Raw genomic sequence first — 26422 nt, 5'->3', positions numbered from 1 at the left:
TACAAACTTTGCCTTACAGACGCTGCAGGGTGCAATGTGCCATAAACCAGCAGGTACTCTCCCGAACCCACTGTGAAAGTAAACAGGGAAGCACCCACCTTCCGGTCCACAGCCAGAAGAAAGGGAGGGCGGAGTCTGGACATGATGTGAACTGCTGTCTGCAAGGTAAAGAAAAGGAGGTACTAGAGTGATCTGTACCTGAGACACCCTACCCTACAGGCACAGTGTCCCTTTTTAAGCAAGACACTTCCAATAGTGCTGAGGAGACTAGATGTTTTACCTATGGTTTTCATGACACGAGGACCAGGGATGTGGAGGGCACTAAATCATGAGGAGGGGGAGAAAAGGGCTTGAAATTATAATACTTGGAATCATAGGATTTGGAATCTCTGAGAGTATCTGAATCAACTGCTTACACTAACTCGGGAATAATACTTACAGATTTGACGTGAGTGGAAGAGTGTGGGTGTGGTTTTGCAGCATCAAGCAGTGGTTATCTTTTGAGCAAGCAGCGGGGCGCATCTGATAATCAGACACCACTCCCATGAGTTGTGTTTGTCTTTGAAGCTACGACCCGGAAGCTATTCTCGTGCACTCCCAGGATCGCGCAACATGTTTCCAAGACTGGCACTGTCCCTGCAGCCGCCATTTTGGGTACAGGCACCAGGTCCCGGATCGCGTACTGTAGATTCTGCAGATTAGTGTCTGGATGCCTTTCTGGACCGGATACCAAAAGCCCCCCACCCCCTCTCTTTCGCCCAACCACCAAAAAAAATAACACATTTGGAAAAGGTGTTTACACAGGAGATATTGAAACAAGGCTGCGATCAAAAGGGCTGGAGAGCAACGTTTGGGTCCAGCAAGGCCAGGGACAATGATCAAAAGAGAAACTCCTGCAGTATTTTAGGCACTCCTACATTTGTAATATTGACTAACAGGACGAAATGGAAACCAAAGATTTTTTGTAAACCACCTGGGCTGGATGAAATTGAAACATATGGCATTGCTATCGGAGCATATTTGGTATTAACATTGGGGCAACCTCAGGAGATGTTGCATGGCATAGCGGAGCAGAGCATTGCAGTCCTTGCTGGAATGGGGTCTCTCACAGAGATCATTTATATAGATATGAAATAACATCCGAATACCTCTGCAGATTTTTTAGTTTCCAAAGACAATGCGTTGGTACTAAAATACTGTTGCAAACATCAAGATCACTGGGCAAAGAGCTTAGAGCTTAGACCTGGCCATTCCTTGGCCTATGCTGCATCTGTATGCCTTGTCAACCACCTCATTTCATGATATCCAAGGTCCTCAAAAACATAACGAAAGAAGTGGAGGTCTTTCTGGTTGTGCCTTATTAGTCCAGGAGACAATTGTTCCCCTCTCCTTTTGTAAATTGACTCAGGCTCTCCTTCTAGAATTCAACCCATCATGTTTACATTGTTCTGGGGACTAAAGTTATTGCAATATTGGAGAGTGATGGCTGGAAGGTTTTGAAGAAATCAAAAACCACTCCCATTTGCTCTGAGCAACCCTCCAGACCCATTTTTCAGCATGCCCGACTCATTCGATCTGCTTAGTGGTTGAAAGCCAAGAATGTCTTTTGAAGCAGCAAAAACAGAGTTCAAGGAGGCCCCTATTACCTGAGCTTAAATGTACCATTGGTGTAATTTTCAGGACTGTCAGTTAAGGCTTTCCGGTCCCTGTACTGTCACCCATGTAATGTTTTTGGAATTTGTCATGTTTCCATAAAAGGTCCTGCCATGTCTACTTTGAAAGTTCAGTGGAGGGCTATAAATGCACTTGTACTGCAATGTTCTCAAGGTTAACAAGAGGGGTACATTTTGTTAAGACCTCCTGGGAAGGTGTTTACACTTTTCATGTGATTTTCCTTTTGTATTGAAATCTTTGCATAAACCTCTATTTGAAACACTGAAGGTGGTGTATGTCGATTTGTAAGACTCTAATCGAAGTAGTCTCTGTTAGACAGAAAGGCAACCTGGATGTATTGTGCTGCAGGGAACCTTATTCAAGGGCTTTACTAAAGGCATTGGTATCTACACCGGGAACGGGTTTCCGTCCCAAAACCTGGTGATCTGTTCACCTAGATCAGAAAGTTGTGTTACCGACACTTAATGCACATACAGGCCCACGTACCTAATGTAAAAAGGGCAGTCCTCTCCTCCATTACACTCAAAGTGCTCTTTTCTAAAGACCGCTAACCTATTCACATCCTGCTGTGTCTGCTGACCCCTGTCGGCCTTCCTTAACACTACGCCGCATGCTTGTTCCTCAGGGTTAAAACATTCTGGTAACCATTTAGCTCGTCCTTGTAACCTTAAAGAACTTTGTTAGCTTAACACTATTACTACTTTTGACTCCCCTGGCCTTCTAGTGCCATGCAAACCTACATATGCAGCATTAAATCTGTGTATAGGAATGAGCAAAAAGGAGGGTAAAAACAAATCTAGAAGACACTGAACACTGTCATATTCAATGGACAAAATTGTATGCTCATTATGTACCAGTTACATTTGGGGCACCCTATTGTAGTTGCGGTCCCCGGCGTGGGACGGCCTGTGCTGGGCTGGCGCACCACGCTGCGCAGTCGAGAATTAGATGGTGCCCACGGTGCTCTGCACACGTTTTCATTCTTCCAACTTCCAGAACTTACTGTTCCTCCCGCACCCCATTGCGTCCGTCCCCGTCCCGCCTCCATGCCCTGGAACACAACTGTCAACATGACACCCCCAAATTAAACAGTTACCCCGACAGTGTTTCAACATGAACTGGGGATGAGGTTGCTCAACTCATTTCTTCGATGTGTCATCGCGGTTTGTTCCTCGCTCTCTGAGGTCTGAACCCCTTTCCTCTGATCTTCCTCTGTCCTCCGCACCGAGGTATCTGCATCTTCTAGATCTCCTTGATAAGGCTCATCCGACAGATATTCATCTGTCCTCTTTTTGCCTGCTTACCCTCCTTGGGCTGGTCAAGGGAAACCTTTTGAAGTGCAAGGAGTTTCGAGTGGTGTGTCCACAATCCCCCTTAGGCCGTGATGATCAAGTTTTTCCTTTCTGTCGTGACCAGGGGGTTTATCTTTGAAAACCAATGTGTGTTTTTGTGTCTGTGGATGTTTCACTGTCGCCACTTCTCCTACCTCAAGCTTGGACTCTGTAGCATTTCTTCGCACATCTGCGTACTCCTTCATTCTTTGTTTAGTAGATCGGTCTTGGTCTTTCAGGTCCACATCTGCAGGCCACTCACCATGCTGGGGTCCCAGCGGAGGGAGCCTGGTTTGCACGTCCCTTCCAAACATTCTCTCCTCTGGACTTTTCCCAGTGGAACTGTGTGGGGTGCTCCTATAGTTTCTTAACAATTGATGAAGAACTTGTTCATAGGGTTGAGCTGAGAGTCTGGCCACTTGCAGGGCCTTTTTGAGGTTGGCCATGAATCGTTCGATCATGCTGTTAGCCTGCGGCCATAGTGGCATGATATTTTGGTGATGGAAGCCCATGTACTCGCTGAACCCTGCAAAGTCCTAGACGGGGAAGGGAGGCCCATTGTCGGTTTTTACCTTTCAGGGAATGCTATATGCCGTGAAGATATGTTCCATTACTGGTATGACGTGATGGGCCTCTGTCAAGGACACTAGCTGGGCTTCCAGGTATCGGGAGTATCCATGATGGCCACTATGTATTTTCCCCCTTCGTCAGGACCAGAAAAGTCCAACTACTGCTTCCCATACTCCTTCTGGAGGTTCCGACATGCGCATCGGTCCAGGATGCCGATTCAGTGTGATGAGACAGCATGTCGGACACCCTCTCAGGACTTCCTCCACCAATGAGTCCAAATGTGGAAACCACACTTTTTTGCCGTAACATGCGTTTCGTGTAGACCACTCCTCCGTGCCGTTCATGGGCAAGTTCTACCACTTTCCTTTTCAGAGAGGCCGGGATCACCATCTTGTGTCCTTTGAATAGTATGTTGTCCTTGGAGAGCGCTAATTCCTCCTTTTCCTGTATGAGTTTGTCCACCTCCCTCCGGATGTCCTATGATTCGAGGCGACCCCTCTTTGGCTCTTCTCCACTGTCCAGATTTGAGTCCCTCGCACACTATTTGGCATGCAGTTTCTGCCTCCACTTCCTGGGCTAGGTGAACTTGTTAGACCAGAAAAGTAATCCCATAGTCGAATGATACGTATAGTATGTTGGCCAGAAGCAAATCGCATCGTGTGACAAACATCGCAATCCATTTTGTGAAATATCGGCCATTTGCTTTTTGTTTTTTTTCCTGTTAAACTCTTTTGCAAATATATTCTATGCTTTAGATTCGCACACAGTATGAGGCCAAGGCTTGAACGCTGAAATGCTAACGCAGACAGGAATGTCAAACTGTGTCAAACTTGTTTTTCTCTCTCACTAAGTCCTTGAAGTCACGCAGAAGCCGCATCTAATCCGTAGTCCAGGTGCCGGTTTGCAAGCACTGTTGTAAAGGGCAGTTAAACATGAATTATATTCTCCTAGCGGTGCTCCTTCGTGGAGAATGATATTCTCTGCTTCAGAACCATCTGACCCTTAGCTCATGAGCCGTAACACACAGATAACGTTGTATGGAATGTTTCTCTGCTAAGAAAAAGATATCCTTACCCAGCCAGAGCTCCATGTTCCCCATAACAGAAAGCTGTCTCTGCTGCCTTTGCTAGAATAACTATGTTTAGACTGAATGAAGACTTTTGATAATTGTCAATCACTGAACCCTAGCCTGTATGACGTGCATGAGGGCGGGTCGAATTGCCTTAATAAAAGAGAATAAATATTGCTGCTTGAGCACTGTTAGCTCTCTCGCATCTCACACTGTCTGTGAACACATGTCGTGAGGCGTTGAGACCCAGTCGGCCGACTGAGAAACTTTGAATAAAACCAGACTTGTTTGGAAAATGAACCTCGCGTCTGACGTGTCATTATAGTATATAGTTATTGAGCCTTTATTTCCATATGTGGTCTTTATGGCCTAGCAAATAGGGTTGATGCCCTTGGGTATCTCTTGTTGGATAAGATAATGTCTGCTAAGGACGGCTCAGGTGCACTTCCACTTCTCGGATGACGGGATAACAAGGCATCAGGGTTCTCTCTTCCTTGCCAGGTTGGTGAACTATTTCAAATGATTTTTTTGATATTTATGGAACTGGTTTTTAGCCCAGTTTTTATCTATGTCAACTGTGTCAAAACCATATAGTCTAAATCTAAATTGATTTACTAATAAAATGAAATAATGTTCTTACATCAGTTACACTTGTGCCTCATCACATCTTGTCTATAATCTGGATTTTTTAAAACATATGTGTTGAATTTATAAGCATTGTCTCTCCAACTTCATGGTGACGTAAAGAGGGGTAATCGGTCTCGCCTTTGTATATTTTTGTGTTGATTTCAGTTCCCTGTGAGATTTCACCCCCCTCGCCCCCACCGCCCATAACAAAAAAGTGGGAATTTACCTGATTGAGTTAAAACTCTGCCATCTAATGGGCCTGTGTGGGTCTCCTCATATCAACGCACAAGTGGATGGCGTCTGACCCTCCTTCTGGACCGGGACAATGGGTGATACCCATGTTATGTGTCCCGTGGCTGGTTTTAATGATGTCCTGTCCAGTAGTTTGTGCAATTCCTCTTCGACCTTCTGTTGAATATTTACTGGTATGCCCCTGTAGTGCTGTGCTACTGGCGGGACTTCTTCATCTTTGTGCAGTTTAATCTGTTTGTTGCATAACTTGCCTATACCTTTGAATAGGGTTGGATGCAGTTCTTTAATCATGTGCACCGGGGTCAATGTATTTGCACCATCAGTTTGTATAGCACATGTATCAGGCCCATATCGATGGCTATCTTGAAGTTGATTATACATCCGCTTTCACTTTCCGTAGCAAGCACATGTGCAGTATTCTCTTCTCCTGTGACTTGTAACGGCAGGCGCCTTCAAACTGTCCTAGGCACTTGAGGGGAGACATTGCTCCGTAGGGGTAAATGTTGACCGTTGGCGGTCTGAGCCTCAGGGGCGGGGGGGGGGGGTGATGGAAGTTCCTTGTATATATGCTCACTTACCACTTTACCGTGGCACCCGTGTCTATTAAACTCTGGCCTTTCATTCAGCCCCTCAGCAGTGTTGGGCTGTGTTCTGTGGCATTGGAGTTGCCCAATGTGTACACGTAGCCCTTTTTCCTTTGCTCACCTTGTAATGAACTGATGTCAGTGTCTGACGGTGACTGTCTACTAGATATCGCATGTGGCGTCTTGATCTATGCTCTAGACATGTGCACGTGACATATCTCCTTCTCTCCTTTCTGTATCTGTCGTCCCCCGATTCTGCTCTTTTGCTTCTGGTTCCTTTGCTGAGATGGAGCTGTCACCAACGATGTCTGTGATGCTGTGAGGAGAGCCCTCGGCCTATACCAAGCTGTGGATTCCCTTCCTCTGTCTCGCCCTCTTTCTCTTGATAGGCGACGCACCACCTTGAAGTGTCCTTCTTTACCACAAGCAGAGCAGCTCTGTCCTATGGCCGGACAGGTTCCCTTGTACATACCAGATTTATTCATACCCACTGATGGCAACCTCCTTTCTCTGGTCGTTTTGCAGCCGGTGTATGGATTCTGCCGGTGTGGCTGTGTTGAAGCTCTCGACCTGTGTGTCCACTACTAGTTATTCCTTGGCTAGTGTCAAGATCTCATCAAGAGTTCGGGCCTTCTGGAGTAACTTGCCCCTGAATGTCTGAGATTCACAGACCACGATAATCTGGGAATGCAGGTCCTCCGTGTTCGAATACTTCACAAAATCACATTGCTTAATTTTGATATGCAGTCGCATGACGTATGCGTCCATGGTTCCGCCCTTCGCCTGGTTCGTACTATGAAATGGGTGACGTTTATTGTCCACATTAGTATGCGGGTTGAAGTAGGCTGACCATGCACCTTCAGGTCCTGAATGGAGTCAATAGAAGTTGCTGGCATCTCGTCAATAATGTCTGTTGCAATCCCACTACCAATTTGAGTAAGCATTTCTGTCTGTCTTCATCCACTGGCCCTGTGGCCCCCATGTACAAGTCCCTGATCCGTTTTGCCCATCTTGACCACATATTACTTGTGTCAGATACATCAAAAGCTCCTGGTAATTGAACGGCCAGCGAATCAGGAAGTCTATTAGGAGCAGCAGCCTGTTGGGCATTCTGACCCTGTGCCTATATGTCCTGGTTGGCTGCCTGGGGGGGACCTCTTAATCGGGCATTTTCGATTTCTAGCCTGTGCTGGCCCTTTAAAATAGTGATTCTTAGCCAAGTCCTCCACACGGCTGCTTAATGAGGCACGAGTGCCAAAGATTCCCCCACTTCTGCCTGAGTGCTGCAGAGAAGGGGCGCTGCTGAGGGTGGCCGCCGTGGGGCATGAACACAATCGCCCTCTTCCCTTCTCTCTTTCCCCACTCACCGCTGTATGTGAGTGTAACACTGCCGCACCCGGTCCTTTCTCCGACCTCCTGTGGCCTTCCAATGAGGGCGGGGCACCACTTTCACCACTGCGGCCCAGGCAAGTTCTCTGCCCGCTGGCCTGCACAACACTGTGCACCGCTGCCGCCTGGGTCCTCTTGCGCACCCGGTGCGTCCTCGTCGCCAGTGTAGTGGTGGTCCCCGGTGAGGGACGGCCCGTGCTAGGCTGGCGTGTTACGCCATGCGGTAAAGAATTAGGGGCCCCAGGTGCTCTGCACACGTCTTTATTCTTCCAACTTCCAGAACGTACTGTTGCTCCTGCACCCCATCACTTCCCTCCCCGCCTCCCGTCCTGCACCCATGCCCAAACACAATTGTCAACCTGATGGCTATGTACTAGCTCCTTGTTTCCACCGAGGTGGCCAATGCGTGTTGGTTGATGCCATGCACACATTTCAGAAGTCGAAATGTACCCTCTCATTATTAAGGGAACATACCAATGTGGAAAGGCACCTTTTAATGTGGAATTCAATGAAGGTAAAAATGTGCAAGTCAATTTTAAATGGATCAGAAACTACATTCATAGAAAGTTAGAATCCCAATATGAAAATGCAAACCATACCATCGCGTTCCAAAGGGTGGCTTTTTTTTTTTTTTGTCGCATTTGCACTTAACAAGTTCTTAAGGCACTTTCTCGTATAGACATTTCGTATGTAATCTTGCACAGTCAAGATCCTAATGAATATTCATGTGTGGAACGGACCGTTAACTAATTGGTATATGACACGTTTCTGAGGGGATCACCAGGTCTCATGTCAGCTGCTGTTATTTACGCAATAGCGACAGGTGTCTAATTCGCGTTGCAGAACCTCTAATGTTTTTCAGAGGTTTCTGTGAGCAGAGTTGGCCTAGGGTTGTGTAATGACTAGATTATATAGCAATCCACATTACTGTAACTCTTTGTGTCTCTACCGGCCCATGCTGTCGCAACCATGATATTAATCAGAGGAGTTTGAGCAGTTTGAAGGAATACATCTGCCCTTGAAATCTATCTTTATGGAAGTGAGGTTTGAAAGATGACTCTGAGTGTTGGGCTTGTATTTGTGAAACTGGTACACTGGAACATATGATGTGGGATTGTAGGAAGGTGTGTGAATTTTGGAATGAGATTGGTGTGGTGATGGAAAACGTCTTGGATGAACCGATAGGTCTTGATTTTGAGACATTAATACTGGGAAATGATGCTACCTTAGATATACTCACTCAAAGCCAAAAGAAGTGGTTATTTAGGGGAGCCATGATGGGAAAAAAAATCATCCTTAGGAATTGGAAATCCGACATTTCTTTAAAAAAAGAGGACTGGTTGAAAGAAATGCTTGATCTGGCGGATGTGGAAAAATGTATATATAGGAAACAAGGCAAGAATGGGTTGTTAATGAAAATTTGGGGCACATTTCTGACATTGTATTGATTCCGACAATTTCATATTATATGATGTGTACCTGGCATCTGTAAGGGGGTGAAGAGGGGTATTTATGTGTTTGAAATTATGTATATAGTTTTTGCTACGAATTTCTTTATTTCATGTTTTGTTGTTAAAAGTAAAATGAAAATAAAACGGAAAAAAAAAAATTAAATCTATCTTTATTTTAGAAAATTGCAATGTTTCTGGGGTCCTGGTTCCCTCTATTACAATGTAGGAGCTCAATTTCAACCCCCCTATAATAATATGCAGTCGCAGGGTGAAGGTACATTGATTTTTTCCCCCACCCCCTCTTGTATTCTAGAATTATCCGGGAGGATGTACATTCATTTAACAGCTCAAAAGCCAGGTGGGAAGGATCCTAATGAAGCTAGCCAGTGGCCCTATGTTTGTCCACAGACACAATTTAGTTTAATTTACTTACGTTTCAAACTATTAGCGCTTTCAACACATTCAAATTATATCGCACACCGGCCTCCCTGCACATGATTTATACTTCACTACTTAATCATTTTGTGAGATATTCTAATGAGCATGCTTGGTTCTTTCATTTGGCTTGGTAGTTCCTGGTAATTGCTATATTTTGACATGAGGTGTGTGATGCTGCTAGTCCAATTCTTGACCTAGATTTACTGCTTCCCATGTAATTGTCTCTTGGGTTCCACCCGATTAATCCCATGTCACTCCAAAAGGTTGGCGGTGTCCTTTCATGAAACAATGGTCAAAAATGCAAAACCTTGGTAGATGGACAAACATGCCAATATGCCCCATTCCAATCACGAGGGGCTTGTCCAGTCCTGCTTTTAACTTTGCATTCAGGGACTTGTATTTCCAGAGCTTTACATTATAAACCGAGGACTACATGTCCTAGAAAACAAAATTAAAAATAGGACTGGATTATCATCTCTCGACTGGAATGGGGCATGTATGTATGTATGTATGTATCGGTCCCCCTAGAAAGAATTTCTGATTTCAAGGGCTGGTTCCCATGTTGATGGGAATTCCTCCTTGGTCGATGCTGGGGAGGCTGAATCTGAACTCCCTGATGGAATCTATGTGCCTATTGTCTATAGGCGCTGTGGGTAGTATGCTGAGCTCGCCATCTTCTGTGTAAGGGAGGGCGAGGCGCTTGGGGTCTGGGTTGACCCGGTCGGCACCCGATGTGTCGTCTAGGGGGAGACCTGAGTAGGATCACGCTCGCCCTTCCCTCAAACTCCTGTTGTTAGGACAGTTTTTCTGAAGTCCAACTAAGGGCTTCATAAAACAATGTATCTGAGGCAGTACATAAATCCACTCTTAGTATAAGGCTGTACCACCTGAGAACGTTTGGTACCGTAGACAGAGCAGACACGCTTACCTTGTGAGGGAGAGAGGGCTGTAGCTTGGTACAAAGAAATTGTAGCATCCATATGGTCCAAAGAAACACTATGTATTGTAAAAATAAAGGGTTTATTTAAATGTAAGTAAGTACTATAAAATCATATAAACACAATCGTAAAACTCAACTCAATACCTAGGGTATGCAAACCAAGGTATAACCTTATTTAGAGGAGCAAGAAGCAAGTCCATGTGAGTCAAACCTAAGTTATACATTCATGATAGTGATCTACTATTCTTGGGGAATAATACCAGGTAAGATATACCTTTTTAGAATACAGTCAGTATTTGAAGGTAGCTGACCCTGTCAGTCATGCAGTGACACTCGGTTATGAAATCACATAATAAACCAACCCTGTTAGAAGAATACACCTTGCAACAGTACTTTTTAGAACTCAGTTCAGAGCTCGTAAAACAACTCCTACTTTTTGGAGGGGCCTCAAGCTACTCAATAGTAAGTATGAACACTCAATATCTATTTTAGAATGCACTAAGCAAATCGGGGAAAGCAAACCCCAATTATGCTTTAAAATGGACACAATGTATTTCAAGTTAAGTAATTGACCCTATGACTATTTTAGAGGTGCTCTAGGGAGTCAGACGATGCCAAATATCGGTGCCTAACGGGGCTGAGCCCGGAGAACATGTTGCTAACCCGTGCCCTCGCATGATGATGAGATTTAGCATGATTTAGGAATGCTCGCTAGTTATGAACTGTCTGTATTCACTTAACATGTACTGTGCAAGAAGGACGAACATTTAAAACGTTATTATTTTTCAGGCATCCACCTATGCAGCGGAGTTGTCTTCAGAAGCATGCAGAGACCTTGGCTTTTCCAGTAATCTTCTTTGCAGTTCGTGTGACCTGCTTGGCCAGTTCGGTTTGAAGGACATGGACTCATTCTGTAGAACGTGCTGTCAAGAAGAAGCCAAATTTGAATCTAGAAAGGTTTGTTTTGCTTTGTGACTTTAACGTAGCTGCTGTTTAAACTGAGCTGTGTTTTCTGCAACCTGAAGCCTTAACATTTGAATTGCTGGACCTTCCTATCGGGATTCCAGTCATGCTTGCTTCCTCCATAGTGGTGTACTTCGACAATTCGTAAACATTTGTTTATTTACTATTTAGTTTGCCTCCTAAATTTTAGATGTATGGTGTGGGAGAAACAAGCTGTTCGTTTAATAGGATTCAAAGTTGAGGATGTTTTTCTGCTAGGGTGTGATGGGGCCTCATTAACCATTAACCGCCCCGCAGATCTAGTCTGATGGTTTCCTTTGCATGCACAGAACTGCCTTTTTAGAAGGCCTTTCTCTGCACTTTTTTTTTTCCGTTTAGCTTTCAGGTCTATGAATGCAGAGCAGAGGTCTTTGTTGGTGCATGTTCCTTCCTGACAAAATAAAAGGGAACAGGTGTTGATTGTTAAGGACATATATTTGGTGTAAAACTGGATACTGGAATGTTACTTAAATACTTGTTCCTTTTCTAATTGAGACTTGTATACTAGTCTACTTCTCAGCGGAACTAGCTGCTTCAAACCTCCCCCTTCTACTCCTTTCCACTCCAAGAACTACGAAGCAGGCTGTTCAAAAATGCTAAACTGAAAGTCATGCAAACTCTTGACAGTGTTTTTGCACACTTGATTCCTGTTGCTGAGCTGTAGGTTCTACAGTAAGTGAGATGCCGCCCATACGTTCCATCCCTGCTCAGTCTGCTACAGGAGGTAGGTCATGCATCTGCTTTGAAGCCGGCAAAGGAGTAGATGTGTAGCCTGTGAATCCACTAGGTAAATGGGCAAAGTTAAGGAGTGCCTTTTATTATATTTCGCTCCAATACACTACTCCTGCCCAATCCTCCTACTGCTGCGAAAGCAGATTTTAATTCGTTTTAGCAGTAGGTTTAATACTACTCCCAACAGTAGCAGAATTATCAGCAGAAGTGATGGCACTGCTTTCGCCAGTAAATGTAGTATTACCACTATTGGTACAAGTACCTGTATTGGTGCTATCGGTAGCAGGGATGATACTATTGCCGCTAGTAACATAACTGCTACTTGTAGTGGCAATAGGAATATTACTGCTATTAACAGCATCCAAAGTAGCGCTCCTAGTAGTAACGCTACTGGTGGTACTATTACTAATAGTACTGGCAGTATGTCTAGAAGTAGTACTACTGGTAGTACTGAAGTAGTAATATTACATCTGGCAATAATGTTACTAGTATTGGTAGTACTACTAACTGTGCTAATATAGTCAGCCATATTTGTACTGCTAATGGTGATGTTCGTAGTAGTTCTAGTGGTAGTAATGCTATTGTTACAAAACGTACAACTGCTGGTAGTACCAGTATAATATTATTGTTACTTGTGGCACTACAGCTGGTACTAGCACTGATATTGATAGTAGAACGATCACTATGAATGGTATAAATGCTACTATTGGTGGGACAGGATTGTAACTTGTTGGCGCAAAGCAAAAGAAAATACAACATTTTACCTTGCCCCTTTTCATCAATAATGGATCTGCAAACAGCGCTTCCTATCCTCCTCTGTCATTTCCTCTTTAAGGGCTTGAAAGAAGCTCACAAAATCGAGGCAATATCCCCCCCTGCTCCCCAATCCCTTTTGTTTCCTTCTCGCATTCCAGGCTCTGCAGATATACTGTTCCTCTGAGAACATCATTAGTGGGCTAGTTGTACTTTGTGCCCGGATCATGGCCTCGGTAACATCTCAACAGTGGTTTCAACCAAACTGATTTAATGGAGAACGCACATAAAAACAGAAAATGCACTATGGTCTCCACCGCACCTTCACAGCCACTTGAGCACTCGGTGATCCCCCACCATTGTATTCAATGGAAGAGATCCATATGGAACCTAATATAAAGTTGGTGCATATCCGCATTGTACATAATATCCAAGTGTTTCCTGCATTCTTTCCACCTTCACCTCTAGATACTGGGATTGTTGGTCATGTAAAGCGGCCTGCTTAAAAAAAATAGTCAATTTCGAATTTCCAGCTAGTTTGACTAGGTTTAGATACGCTTTGGGCTTCTCTTCTGTGTGGACCCAGAAATGTACTAAGTCTAAAAGCTACATACCTTGCTTGATTGCTTTAAACCAACCCATGTCTTCATGCACCGACTGGGTTCTCGTATCTCTGAGGCGACGCTTCTAGACTGAGAGAGGCCCTCGGCTGTCCATAATTTAACATAAAATATCAGAGGCCTAAGTGCAGTGTCATCGGAGAGATGAATGATACTCCTATTTCTTCATGAGTTGGAACAGGGAATGTTGATCGATGTGCTGTTTCAAATGCATAATTAGTTACCGTTTCTATGCCCACAGCACAAATGATAGTTTTCTGCATAGTGAAAAGGGGGTGGGGGGGTGGCTCCTCTGTCAGGTACGATTGACATTTAACGTGCACATTGAACATAGTTGTAGTTAAAACACAATCCAATCCCAAATTAAATCAACGTTTTAAATGTTAGCATATTCCAGCTACTTGCAGCTCTGAAATGGTTCTCTGTTTTATTCTACACACCCTTTGAGCATTTTTGTCACTGCTTTGCCAGTCTTGAAACAACAATTGGCAAATCAAGACATTGGGCCTTTTGATAGTTAAAAACTGTTATCTGTATGAGCCTATTTATGATCCTGGTTAGGATGTATGTGAGTGACATACCCATCAACAAGAAAAACGACCAGATAATGCCCTGCTTCACAGTCGGCCAATAAGGAACAATCGCCCCTCCCATGTAATGATCAGCCATCATAGAATTGACCACTAAAGATAACAGGCAGTGTGAGTTTGCTTCCAGAAATACATTTGATTATTACCTCCATCATGACCACATTGGGAAGAGCAGGTTTACTGAAGAGAAGGTCAGAAAGTTGTGGGACATTTAGCGAGATGGAATATTACCTAGAACATGCAAGCAGTGGCAGATGGGTGGGCTTTGAAGAACAGATAGCAAGGGACGCTGTGAGGGGCAGGAGGTGCACATTGAACTGACATACACTGAGAGGGGCAGAAGGGACTGTGAGCTACTGTGGCCATTGTGAGGTAGTGGGGGCAAGACATACATGTAGGTGTGGTACGGGGAGGGGCAGCTGTGAGAAACCTAGCAGGCTTTCCTCCCCCTACCCTACAAGAGTCCACGGGGGGTGAGGGGGTGGAGAAGAGAGAGAGAGAAAGAGACGGGGGGTGGGGGCCGGGGTAGAGGGAGAGACGGCGGGGGGGCAGAGGGAGAGACGGGGGGCAGAGGGAGAGACGGGGGGCAGAGGGAGAGACGGGGGGCAGAGGGAGAGACGGGGGGGCACGGGGAGAGGGAGAGACGGGGGGCACGGGGAGAGGGAGAGACGGGGGGCATGGTGAGAGGGATAAAGATTGGGGGATGGATTGGGGGATGGATTGGGGGATGGATTGGATGGATGGGAGGGAGACTGCACAGGGAGGGGGGGAAGAGGGGATGGAAAGAGACTGGAGAGAGATGGGGCACGGGGAGAGGGAGGAAGGGAGGGAGAGAGAGACTGACACAGGGAGACAGACGGAGACAGAGATGGGGCAGAGGGAGGGGGATGGGGAGTTAGAGGAAGAGGGTAAGGGGAAGGAGAGGGGGATGGGGGGAAGGATGGGGGAAGGAGGGGGATGAGGAAGGAGGGCGAGGGGTTTGGGAGGGGGTTACAGGGTCACGTAGAGGGGGGAGGAGGAGGGGGTAGGGAGGGGGAGATGTGGAACAGAGAGAGATAAAGAGGGGGGACTCACTCCAGGAGCCCTACTGGTGGAAATATAGAGCAGGTTGAGGAGTGGAAGGATGCAGAGGGAAGATGAGGGTACTTGTGGAAGGGGCCTCCTGTGCTCTGCTGTCTCCCCCCCCCCCCCAATCAGCACACCACCGCCAGCAACCAACAGAGAGACCGCTGTTCTCTCTCCATAGCTCTTATAGAAAGCTGTTGCTTCCACCCAGGAACATAACATGTGGTTGTCAGGGATATCTTTTTGTGTGGTCTCCAGAGGGGCACACTTTTTCAGATAGTTACAAGGTGGGAGGACAAGTGTACTTCTAAAGCCCACCCATTCCCAAAATGGGGAAACTAGATTCTGTGTGATTAAAATTAGAGTGCAGGGCAGTTAGGAATAATTCCAGGACTGGGGAAAGTAGGAGGTTCCCAGAAAGGGTGCAAGAGTTCAGGGGCTAGCTTGGTGACTTGGGATAATTACATGGCGTGGGACAAGTGGCTTTCCAGAGCCCACCTGCCATGATGGACACAACCAGTGGAACTCGTTTTGCAGGGTTCGGAGAGGATTCATGCCAAGACAAAGTGGAGCTAGAAATTAATTATAGGGTTGGTCGAGTGGAGGGGGAGTTGGAAGGGGTTCCAGTCTGCAGCTGAGCAACAGGTAGAACTGTTTCTTGGAGGGATCATGGCTTGGGTCCACAGAGGAAAATACATTTGGGAAAAATAAGTCACCCAATACTTGGGAAAATGAAGTTGTGCAATATATTGAATACAGTGGGGAAATTAAGTAATGTACTACATTGCAAATGAAAAGGAACATAGACGTTTCCATTTCCACAATGGTGTTTACAGTAAATATATTTTTATAGAACCTTGATTGGATATTTCCCATTTATTTTTTAATGTGATTCTTTTTTGTTTGGGTCACTACTGGATCACATTCCCCACCACTCTTCAGATTATAGCCATCCCTCGGCCCATGTAGACCCTAAACGTGAAGGAGATCTACATCTCTTAACTGTGTCTGTTTTACCTTTGTTTGGAATCACTGTTGGTGTGTAGAAGTGTGAGGGCTGAGTAGGTGACTTTATGAATGCTCATCCTTAACAGGAGTTATTTTATCACAGGCGTGGAGTGGAAAGGCTAGTGCTGGCAAGTTGGGAAATCTACAGTGATTAATGGGAAGACCCTGACCTAAAGCCAATGCAGTTGAGCGGCACAACCTAGTATAGTGCGAGAAGGATATGATCTAATATATTCACTGTGCACAATGTATGAGGAGCACTGCAGCAACCCAACCAGCACAATGAGTGTAACGCTCATTATCCTATGAACTCTGAGAAATGTAATCCTTAAATTGACAATGTGTTGGCTACACTGTCGTTAGTTGGAAGTATGTAATCGGTGTTATTATATGCCATATCAAAAAAAAAAATGCTTTCGGGAACGCTTTGTGCCTTCCTGACCCATTAATTGGTGCTGACATGCCCCACACATTTGCGTTCTGTTCAAAAGTACAATTTAAAAATTGACATTTCAATACAGAGGAAATCAGTTTTGACGGGAAATGCACATACCTTGCATCACAGGGGCCTTTACCTTGACCACGGACTGCTATGCTCGTATGTGCATGGTACTTGTCTGCAGGGCCATCTGTGATGCCAGGCATCATGTGAGCATGGGGTTGCGGGGGGGGTGACCTTGCCACTAGAATGCGCAGTCTGTCTGTTGGAGCAGAATAAGACTCAACACGTGTCCTCCTTTTTGCTCATCACTCTGCCATCTAGTGGAATTAGAAAACCATGCACTAGGAGAAATAGCAGGCACTCCAAAGAGTGCCTGCAAAGCTTTGACTAACACCTTACCAGGACTATACTTGTGGTGGAATTGGGCGGGGACTACGCACAGGATAGCGCACGGGTGAAAGGACTATACAAATCTATTGAGAATTGGATGAACAACTGGCTGTGTTTAAACGCAAAAAAGACATAACTGATGGTCTTTGGATCAAATCAAGCCAGAGCCAAACTTGACAGCCTGTACCACTCCATCTCTTAAATGATTCCCAAATAAAGGTGGTCAACAAAGTAAAAACGCTAGAAATGTACATGGATGCCTCCCTGAGCACAGAAGCCCAAGTCCTTCAACTAAACAAGAACTGTTCGCATCACCTACGGCTCCTCAGAATAATTTGCCCTTACCTGAGCGAAGCCAATTGCTCCACAAAAGCTAGAGCAACTATTCTATCAAGGTTGGATTATGGTAATGCCCTTATGTTAGTAGCCAACAAAGGAATCATTGCCAAGTGCCAAGTAATCCAAAACAGCGCAGTCGGAATGATGGAGAAAAAAACTAGAAAGGAACACATAAACCAGGACTGAAGGAACCTTAATTGGCTAGCTGTGGAGGACATCATTGTATTCAAATCATTGACACTAACACACAGATGCATTTATGGGAAGGCTCCATCCTACCTTTTAAAAGTAAATTGGTTACGTATGTGCCAAGACACGCACTCGGGTCAGAGCCAAAAGGACAAATTGAGATAAGAAAGCAAATGGCTTCGGCAAAGCATTTCACATTAAGGCTGCCACGATGTGGAACAATCTTCCCCTCCCTATCAGCTTAGAACAGAATTACACAAGCTTTTGGAAAAAACTCAAGACCCACCTCTTCAAATAAATCACTGCGTACTAGACATAAACCCCAACCACATACTGGAGCAAATTGTCCCGCAATTACGTGTTTTGTCCCAATTGTCTATATGTTAGCGCCCCGATGCTTGCGAGTGACCGGCGCTATATGAATAAATAAATTGGCACCCTTGAAATTCGATCCTTGAATCTATATCTCTTGTGGTGAACCAGGAGGAGGAGTCGGACAACTTAGTGACATGCTCAAAAATAAGTTTTATTTAAATTAAAAGAAAACTCCTAACTTGCCCCATCGCTATGAGGGAAGATCCCTACCTAACACAAGTAAACTAAGGGTGCCTTGTCAAGTCCAAACAAAGTCCTCTCACCGAAACCTAAGTACCTAACTGGCCGTACCACTTTAGAAAAATACCAGACTACAAAGAAAAGGGGGGCTTGTATGATGGCCTCGGTATGGATTTCTGCATGACCCACTCGTGTTAGAGTTGTTCTCAGTCTCACAGTTCTTGCATATTGTCTTAACAGCTGTAAAGTCAATTCTCGTTAGTCTTGGTTTCTGCTCCACCTTTTAATAAGGAAACCGTGTCTGTTTTTCATTGTATCAATCCCTCCAGAATGACTTGAAAATTCTTGTTTATTTCCCACCTTCGCCTTGGGAAGTCCCAAATTCCAGTAACCCTGTGGAAAATATTTAATTCTAATCAAATGTAGCTCTGTAGTTTGCTATGATTTCATACTTTGCTGTCTGTGTTCTGAGTACTTCACTTCACTCCTCCACTATGTTTCAACATAAGAGCTATATTTGTGCTTCTTTAAAACTTTTAGTGGTTAGTTCATACAGATTCTATATTTTTCCACTGGTATAATGAGGCCGTTTTGCCTGTCTCGTACGCTTTTGTTTGGCTATTCCAGCCTTCCATCAGTGTTTGTATCCCTTTTTCTCTAGGATAGTGGGGCCGTATGCCCGTTGCGTTCTCTGAATGTTTCCTACTTGCATCAGTTTCAGAGCTATTGGAAACCTGCATTCGTATACCTTGCTCCCCTCCACGCGGGCGTGGTGTCCTATCCCCATCCGTTCCTCTTGTGGCGGGAAAGGTCCTTGTCGGCAGAAGCTTGGGACCTCAGGCTCCCCTTTTCTCGACTCTGCATTCGTTGCTGGGAGCCCAGCCCACCATTGCTCTTCAGTGGTCCTGCACCTAAGATGATGGTTGTCTCTCCATGTTCTCCTTCCCCCTTGACCGGAGCCTCTTGCTCAGTCCACGTACCTGCCTTCCAGCCACCAGCTAGCACGCCTCTTGCTAGTCACATCGCTGCTGGCTCTGTGGCCCGACGTGACTGTGCCCTTCCAAGACGTAGGGCCTCACCAGTGCGTAGCACGCTCTCCTCCCACTGTGGGAGTTTCTATTTATATACGTTATCAGAGTTACTGAAAGGATGTCTGTCTTCATCGATCATGATTCACCATTACCTGAAGTCAATAGTCAAAGAATGCTCTTTGTGAATTATAGTTGCAACAGGGAATGCATCAGGTTTTCCGATATCTGTAGATGCAGAAAAAGTGGTTTGGACAGATCGTTCCATGCTGAAATGGGAGTCCTTGTCCCCTAGAGGGGTGTCCCTCCCAGTGAGGTTCCACTTGCCCAGATCCCTAGGCAGGGTATTTTGCAGCAGGCTTACCTCCCTCGCCTCAAAGGGGGTGGCTCCCCTCTAGGGAGAAGGGATGAATTGTCACACTCCTAAGATTGCATTTCATTTAACACACTAACAGTAGGCCGATGTCTCTGTTGCCCATCTCTGCAGCATAATTTCGACAAGCAGGTGTCTTGCACCACCTCTGGGCTAAAACTAAAAATGTGTGCAAAAATGTACAGTCTGGAACAGTTGCATATACTTTATTTAGTGTTTTAAAGAAAGTAAGATTGCAAAAGGGATTGTTATAGTTTAGGTGGCAAATATCAAATCCTTTACCATAACTTTTTACGCAGTGGAAGATTTTAGTTTTCGATCTTGGTGAAAGGAAGAATAGTTTAGTTTAGTGCACCGAGCCCAAAGGAATTTTCTAGCAGCGAGGACAGGGAAACTAACCCCGCCTGTTCGTTGCTTGAAGCCTGCAATATTGACACAGTGCGTCTGGGCTGTTCTGGTAGGCTGTATGGGTGAGGGACAAGGTTTTGAGTGCTGTTCTTTGTTTGATGTTCAGCCATGTTATTGTGTGTCTGGTTTCAGAGATGTGTTGTTTCCTTGGGATGTTCAAGGCTGCTATGACGGCGTTATTTTGCATAACTTGCCTTTTGTTGAGGGTCTGTTGTGAGGTGCCCAGATAGAGCGCGTTACAATAGTCGATCTTCGAAAGAACTAAGCCTCTTGCTATTTTTGATGCAGTTGTTTTGTGGTCCCGTAGGGTCTGCAAGCTGTAATAAGCTTGCATGTGTCGGTTGTGGAGGAACCCATAGCGTTGGTTTGTCTTATTAAGGTTAGTGCTGAATCGACGTAGATTCCTAGTGTTTTCACCACATCAGCGACTTTACTTATATTGCCGTCCGCATTGAATGAGGTGAATAGCAGGTCCAGCTGGCGAACCCAGGAGGAGCAGCTCTGTCTTACCGTCATTAAGACAGAGCCCGTGCTTCGCCATCCAAGCTTGTACAATGAGGTAAATGTCATTGAGAGTCTTACTGTCCAGTGTTTTCACCAGTGATGGGGATGAGTATCTGGGTGTCATCCGCATAGTTTGTGTAAGTGACACCCAGATGGTCAAGATCATCAAAGTGGCTTAGTGAACACATCGTAGAGAGTAGCAGACACGCAAGACCCTTGGGGAACCCCACAGGTAACTGGAGTGGGTGTGGCAGAGGCTGATGGTGCAAAGACCCTCATGGATCTGTTGTTGAGGAAAGACTCAATCCAAGCGTTGGCTTGGTCAGAGATGTGGGCAGCAGATGAGGTGTTTACGTAAGATTTTATGGTTCACCAGGTCAAATGCAGCTGATGGGTTGAGTAAAAGATGCAAGACCAGTTTTCCATTGTCTTTCAGTGTCTGGGTTTGAGTCTTGAGGTTGATTAGTGCAGTTTCTGTCCCATGTATGGGTCTCAATCCTGATTTTCTCAGGCCTAGTAAATTGTTGGATTCAAGGTATTGCTGTATCTGCATTTAGTGTTTTAAAGAAAGTAAGATTGCAAAAGGGATTGTTATAGTCAATGGTCATGCATATATCTTGTATTGATTGGGTTGTGTTGGTTTAGTAAGATTGCTGTGATTCTTTTACTGTGTGTTGAGTTACAAAGGCCTTGTAATAAATGTGTTTATAGTTTTGATATACACACCTGTCTGGGAGTAATTTGTAAGTGCCCTCGCTCTGTGTGCTCATTGAGGTCTTTCAGTCACCCTCACCCCTCAGTCTTGACCGCCTGCCATAGCTACCTTGATTGGTCTGGCTTGTCCACAGGTTACCCTGTTCCAAGAAACAAGGCTGGCCTTCTGAACCTCTGCCCACCAGGTCAGAGTTCAGAAATCTGTCTTAACACCCATATCTACGCGGCATTCAAAGGTGCACATCCAACTAGTTGGCTTACCTTAAACAGAATTTAGCCATACAGTTACCTCGCCAAGCAATAGCCATCTTCATAAACTGCCTTGTCTGTTTGAACCTGCTTCCTCGAGTACTCACTACAGTTGTCAATCTGGAAAAGTGAATAGCCTTCACTTGAATGATGGACATTTCTTGATGGCCGTAGGCCAACCGTCTTATGCACAGAATTATAGAAATACAGACGGCTATGCTTGACCAACAAGCGGCCATTTTAAACGTAGCAAGAATCGCCATTTTGCTTCTTAACCATTGCTCATTGCTTTCTGTCTAAACTGCTTTGCAGCTTGCAATTCTTGCGAATTCTGCTTACTCTGCTCAACTGTATCTTCAGAACTGCATCTTCAGAACTGAAAACCGCAGAGCCATCATATTGCCGCAGTAGAACCCTCAACCGAAGTGGACTCGACTGGTGAAGTTTAGTCCAGAGTGCAGTATTTTTAACAAAAATGGAAATGTCATGATAGGTCTGTAGTTCGAAGGGTTGTTGGGGGTCTAAGGATGTTTCTTTTAGGAGTGGCAGTAACCAGGCCTTTTTCAAATTGTTTGGTACTATGCTTGATTTGAAAGAAGCATTAATGACTGAAGTGATAAAGGGAGTAATTCCTTCACGGCCTCCTTGATAAAGAGGGGCAGGACAAGCGTCTCCCTAACAATTTGATGGTTTGAGTTTCAAAATGATGGACTCAACCTCTTTGATGGAGAGGGGTGTAAAGTTGAATAGGAGCTGAGAGAGCCTGGTCTAGGAGGGTGGGCTCTGGATAGGGTCAACATTAGTAATCAGATTTCTGGTGATTTTGTCTTGAAGTGCATTCTGTATATTAGTGCACCACTTTGATGCAGCTATCAGGGAGTGGGGCAGGTGATTCGGACTCTTTCAAGATGTTGAAGAGCTCCTTAGTGCTGGACTTGGCTTTGGAAATGTGGTTGTTATAGTTATCTTGTTTTGCTTGAATAATGGCGACGGCGACCTTTATAGTTAAAGGATGCTCAGTGAAGTTGTCCTTATTTACTATTGATGGGGTGCTCTTCCATAATGCCTTAGAAGTTCTTTTTTGTTTCCTGAGATCCTAGAGGTGTGGAGTGTACCAGTTATTGAGTTGAGAGCGAGGTTTGGTTCTGTGTAGTTTGAGAGGCGCTAGTAAGTTGATAGCCTTGAGGATGGTGTGATTGTAGAATTAGACTAGGGCCGTGGGGTCTGAGATAGTCGTGGTAGGGTTAATGATCAGCTGAAGTAGTGGAATTAATTTCTCTATAGTTAGCTTGTGTTTATTCCTGGTGCTTGAATTTGTGAGATGTCTGTCATTGATTCTTTGATAGAGAATGAGATTAGGTGGTGGTCGGTCCAGGCGCATGGAGTATTAGAAAGGATATCGATGTTGCAATTTATGTCAGCTAACCAATCTAACGGTGTGTGAACCCTAATTCAATAATTGTGTCCTTAAGAACGCAAGCTTTGGGTTTCTGGAATCTTGGAAGCCTAGGTTACAATCTCACAGGATGACTTGTGAGTTGTTTCTGGTTTTGGTGGATAGCAAGTGTGAAATATCTTTTTCGTAGGTGGTGGTTGGACCTGGTGGTCTGTAGATTAGGTGGATTGTGATAGAGGATGTGGGGGGAAGTGGGTAGTTTGACAGACAGAAGTTCGCTGAAGGCAAGGGTAGGTTATTTACATTTCTTAGGCCTAGTAACGTTTTATAGATGAATGCAATGCCTCCTCCTTTGGAGATGTTGGCATTTCTATCAGTTTGGATGGTAGAATAGTTGTCCTGGATAGCAAGGGCAAGAGAAGGGCCTGAAGCTATGTGAAGCCAACTCTCGGTGATGGTGATAAAATTGAGGTAGTGTGATGTTATAAAATTGGCGATGTCTAATGCGTGTGTCGGTAAGGATCTGGCTTTAATAAGAGGTGAGGAGTTGTTTGGTTGCCATTAAGTAATCCCTGGCTGTGTTTGGCTGCAGGGCTTGAGGTGACTGGGTCATCTCTGATGGTTGCTGCAGTAGTTTCTTGGACGACGACGACGACGACGATGATGATGGGGGGGTTAGGGGGTGGTGTGTTGTCGTAGGAATGTAGAGCTTAGTCTGTGGTTTCTATATAGCGTAGAACATGGTGAGGCGGATAGCGGAATCGGTGTGGATGCTTGGTGTGGCTGGTTAGTATTTCAGAGAGGAGAGATAGCATGTGGTGGTGCTGTGGTGCTGTGAGGAGATGCCTTGGTCAAGTGCTGCGCTTTAGGTTCAGTATGTAAACCTGGTGGTAATATCCTTTTGTAAGCGGGAGGATTGATGGTGAAGACATGGTGGTAAAAATCTTGAAGGTGGTATAAGGGCTGAAGGCGGGATGCAAGATGCCATGAACAGTGACGCACTCTAGGATTTGTAGGGGTGTCCATAGGTATCAGAGGCGGGCTGACTGTGAAAGGGGTCCCTCGCGATATGGAAACCAGGCAATAACCATACACGAAAAGATGCGCCAGACACGAGGTTCAAATTCCCAATGCTAGGGTTAATTGCAAGCAAAATAGTCCCAATTGGCCAATTCTGGTCTCACGCCCCGCGACGTGTATTTTCTAGACCTCGAGGGACGCAAGAGAGCGAATTACGTACAATAGTTACATATATACAAAATGCATATCATACAATCAGCAATGTCATGTTTAACACCCCATTTTGGATAGCTTCTTTGAACTCAGGATGACGATGGACATTTCCGACGGGTATGACAATTATGACACTTTCGATGTCTATTCTAGTAACAATGTGCAATTTAGAAAGTGCAGAGCCATCTTCTAGTTGTTGAACAGAACACAGTGGTTCTGTTCTTGGAAGCAAGCTGCACACGGGGGAAGAGCCACATTCCAAGCTTTGCTATCTATGAGGTACTATTTGTGTCCTGGGAGCCGACGCGCTCTAAAGGGTTTTGCGAAGGGGGGCCGTAAGAAGAGCATAATTCAAGCCTTTAGCTGTTTTATTCTAACATATTCTACCACAATACGAGACTGGCTGGCAGCTGTGAAATGATTAAATACCCTGCAGCTCTTCCCTCAAGGCTACAGAGAGGGAGCGTGGGCATTCCTTTCTGGGCTACTCATGAGGAGTTTCAACGAACTCCTCAGTCCCGCGACCTTGCCCTTTCATATTCAGACAACAATGTTAACAGTTGAGCAGAGTAAGCAGAATTCGCAAGAATTGCAAGCTGCAAAGCAGTTTAGACAGAAAGCAATGAGCAATGGTTAAGAAGCAAAATGGCGATTCTTGCTACGTTTAAAATGGCCGCTTGTTGGTCAAGCATAGCCGTCTGTATTTCTATAATTCTGTGCATAAGACGGTTGGCCTACGGCCATCAAGAAATGTCCATCATTCAAGTGAAGGCTATTCACTTTTCCAGATTGACAACTGTAGTGAGTACTCGAGGAAGCAGGTTCAAACAGACAAGGCAGTTTATGAAGATGGCTATTGCTTGGCGAGGTAACTGTATGGCTAAATTCTGTTTAAGGTAAGCCAACTAGTTGGATGTGCACCTTTGAATGCCGCGTAGCTATGGGTGTTAAGACAGATTTCTGAACTCTGACCTGGTGGGCAGAGGTTCAGAAGGCCAGCCTTGTTTCTTGGAACAGGGTAACCTGTGGACAAGCCAGACCAATCAAGGTAGCTATGGCAGGCGGTCAAGACTGAGGGGTGAGGGTGACTGAAAGACCTCAATGAGCACACAGAGCGAGGGCACTTACAAATTACTCCCAGACAGGTGTGTATATCAAAACTATAAACACATTTATTACAAGGCCTTTGTAACTCAACACACAGTAAAAGAATCACAGCAATCTTACTAAACCAACACAACCCAATCAATACAAGATATATGCATGACCATTGGTGTCTAAAGGGGTGAAGGCATGAAGTATGTTCACAACCTAGAGGGGAAGGAAAATGGGCAGTGCAGGTAGTCTTTAGTCCCCTTCAACATCAAACATACACCTAAGAGGCAGTCCAAACCCTAAGAAGAGAGGAGCCTTATGCTCAAGAGTACATGTAGTGCAGACACACGTGGTTGTTCCAATGGGCAAAACAGGGTCTCTTGATGGGTCTCTAGCAGCTCAGGAAGGTGGGTGAGGCGATTAGATTCCCACTATTCGAGCAGGGCCTCCACTTGAAGGCAGAGGTGATTCCAAGGTTTGGGAATAGTTAGCTAGTTTGCACTAGCAGTGGAAAGGAGAGGAACCCCCAGGGGCCACTCATGCGTAATAATGGATGGAGGCAGTAGGGGCCACCGGTTAAGGTTAGGGTTACACACTGGGCCCAGGCGCACTCTGGACTAAACTTCACCAGTCGAGTCCACTTCGGTTGAGGGTTCTACTGCGGCAATATGATGGCTCTGCGGTTTTCAGTTCTGAAGATGCAGTGACGATTCCCAAATGGGACAGTGGCAATTTCTCCGCTCCTGGTGGGTGGATCAGGCCAGTATCACTGCAGCAGGCTTCAGGGGCAAGATGGTCACAAATGCAGCGCACCTGCAAAGATCTTTGCCGTGGCTGGGCAACATGGTAAACATGTTTACTCCGATCCTGGCTCACTTGTTTCACTTCAGACCTAGGAATGCCAAGTGTTTGAAATTCGGTGTGAGGGTGCCGGGGACACAGAGCTAGCAGTATACAACGTTTCGGGGTCTCCTCGAAACGACGGCGGAGACAAAGCAAAGGTCCTGCTTAAGCTGGTCAGCCCACTGGTTACCGCAGGAACACTTCTGAGAAGGCTTACTTGCAGGGTTTGTTGAAGGTGCCATAGTTGGTCCCACTATTCTAATGGGTCGAAGCGTCTTCACAGACCTTCTAGGACAACCAGATGCAGAGGGGTCCCACGGGACAACAGCAGGCTCAGGGTGCCAATCCGTCAAGCGGTTCACCAGCGGTTCCTCGACTCGGCTTCTTAGTTTCAGGATACTTGGATAATATCCTTCATTCAGTGAGAACTCCAGAGATCGACATGGTATGGGTGTTTTCAGCATCCTCTTATCCAAAGTTGCCTTCGCGCTAAAACAGAGGACCCAATGGGAGATCTGCACACAAACACACACTCCATACGTGGACCAATCATGGACCACGGTGGTCCC

The 26422-nt window shown here is 45.4% G+C and overlaps 1 protein-coding gene across 1 annotated transcript in view; it reads left to right on the top strand.

The window, feature by feature from the left end:
- Positions 1–26422, top strand: part of SELENOF (selenoprotein F) — a 207719-nt gene that overhangs the window by 30659 nt on the left and 150638 nt on the right. Inside the window, exon 2 of the mRNA XM_069641734.1 lies at positions 11115–11282. Within this exon, the coding sequence (XP_069497835.1) occupies positions 11115–11282 (168 nt within the window). The remainder of the gene's footprint in view (positions 1–11114; positions 11283–26422) is intronic.

The sequence above is a fragment of the Ambystoma mexicanum genome, chromosome 1q (assembly GCF_040938575.1).
Source record: "Ambystoma mexicanum isolate Mex_15411 chromosome 1q, UKY_AmexF1_1, whole genome shotgun sequence".
NCBI classification, from domain to species: Eukaryota; Metazoa; Chordata; class Amphibia; order Caudata; family Ambystomatidae; genus Ambystoma; species Ambystoma mexicanum.
The sequence above is the reverse complement of the archived record's forward strand: the minus strand, read 5'-3'. Positions and strand labels throughout refer to the sequence as shown.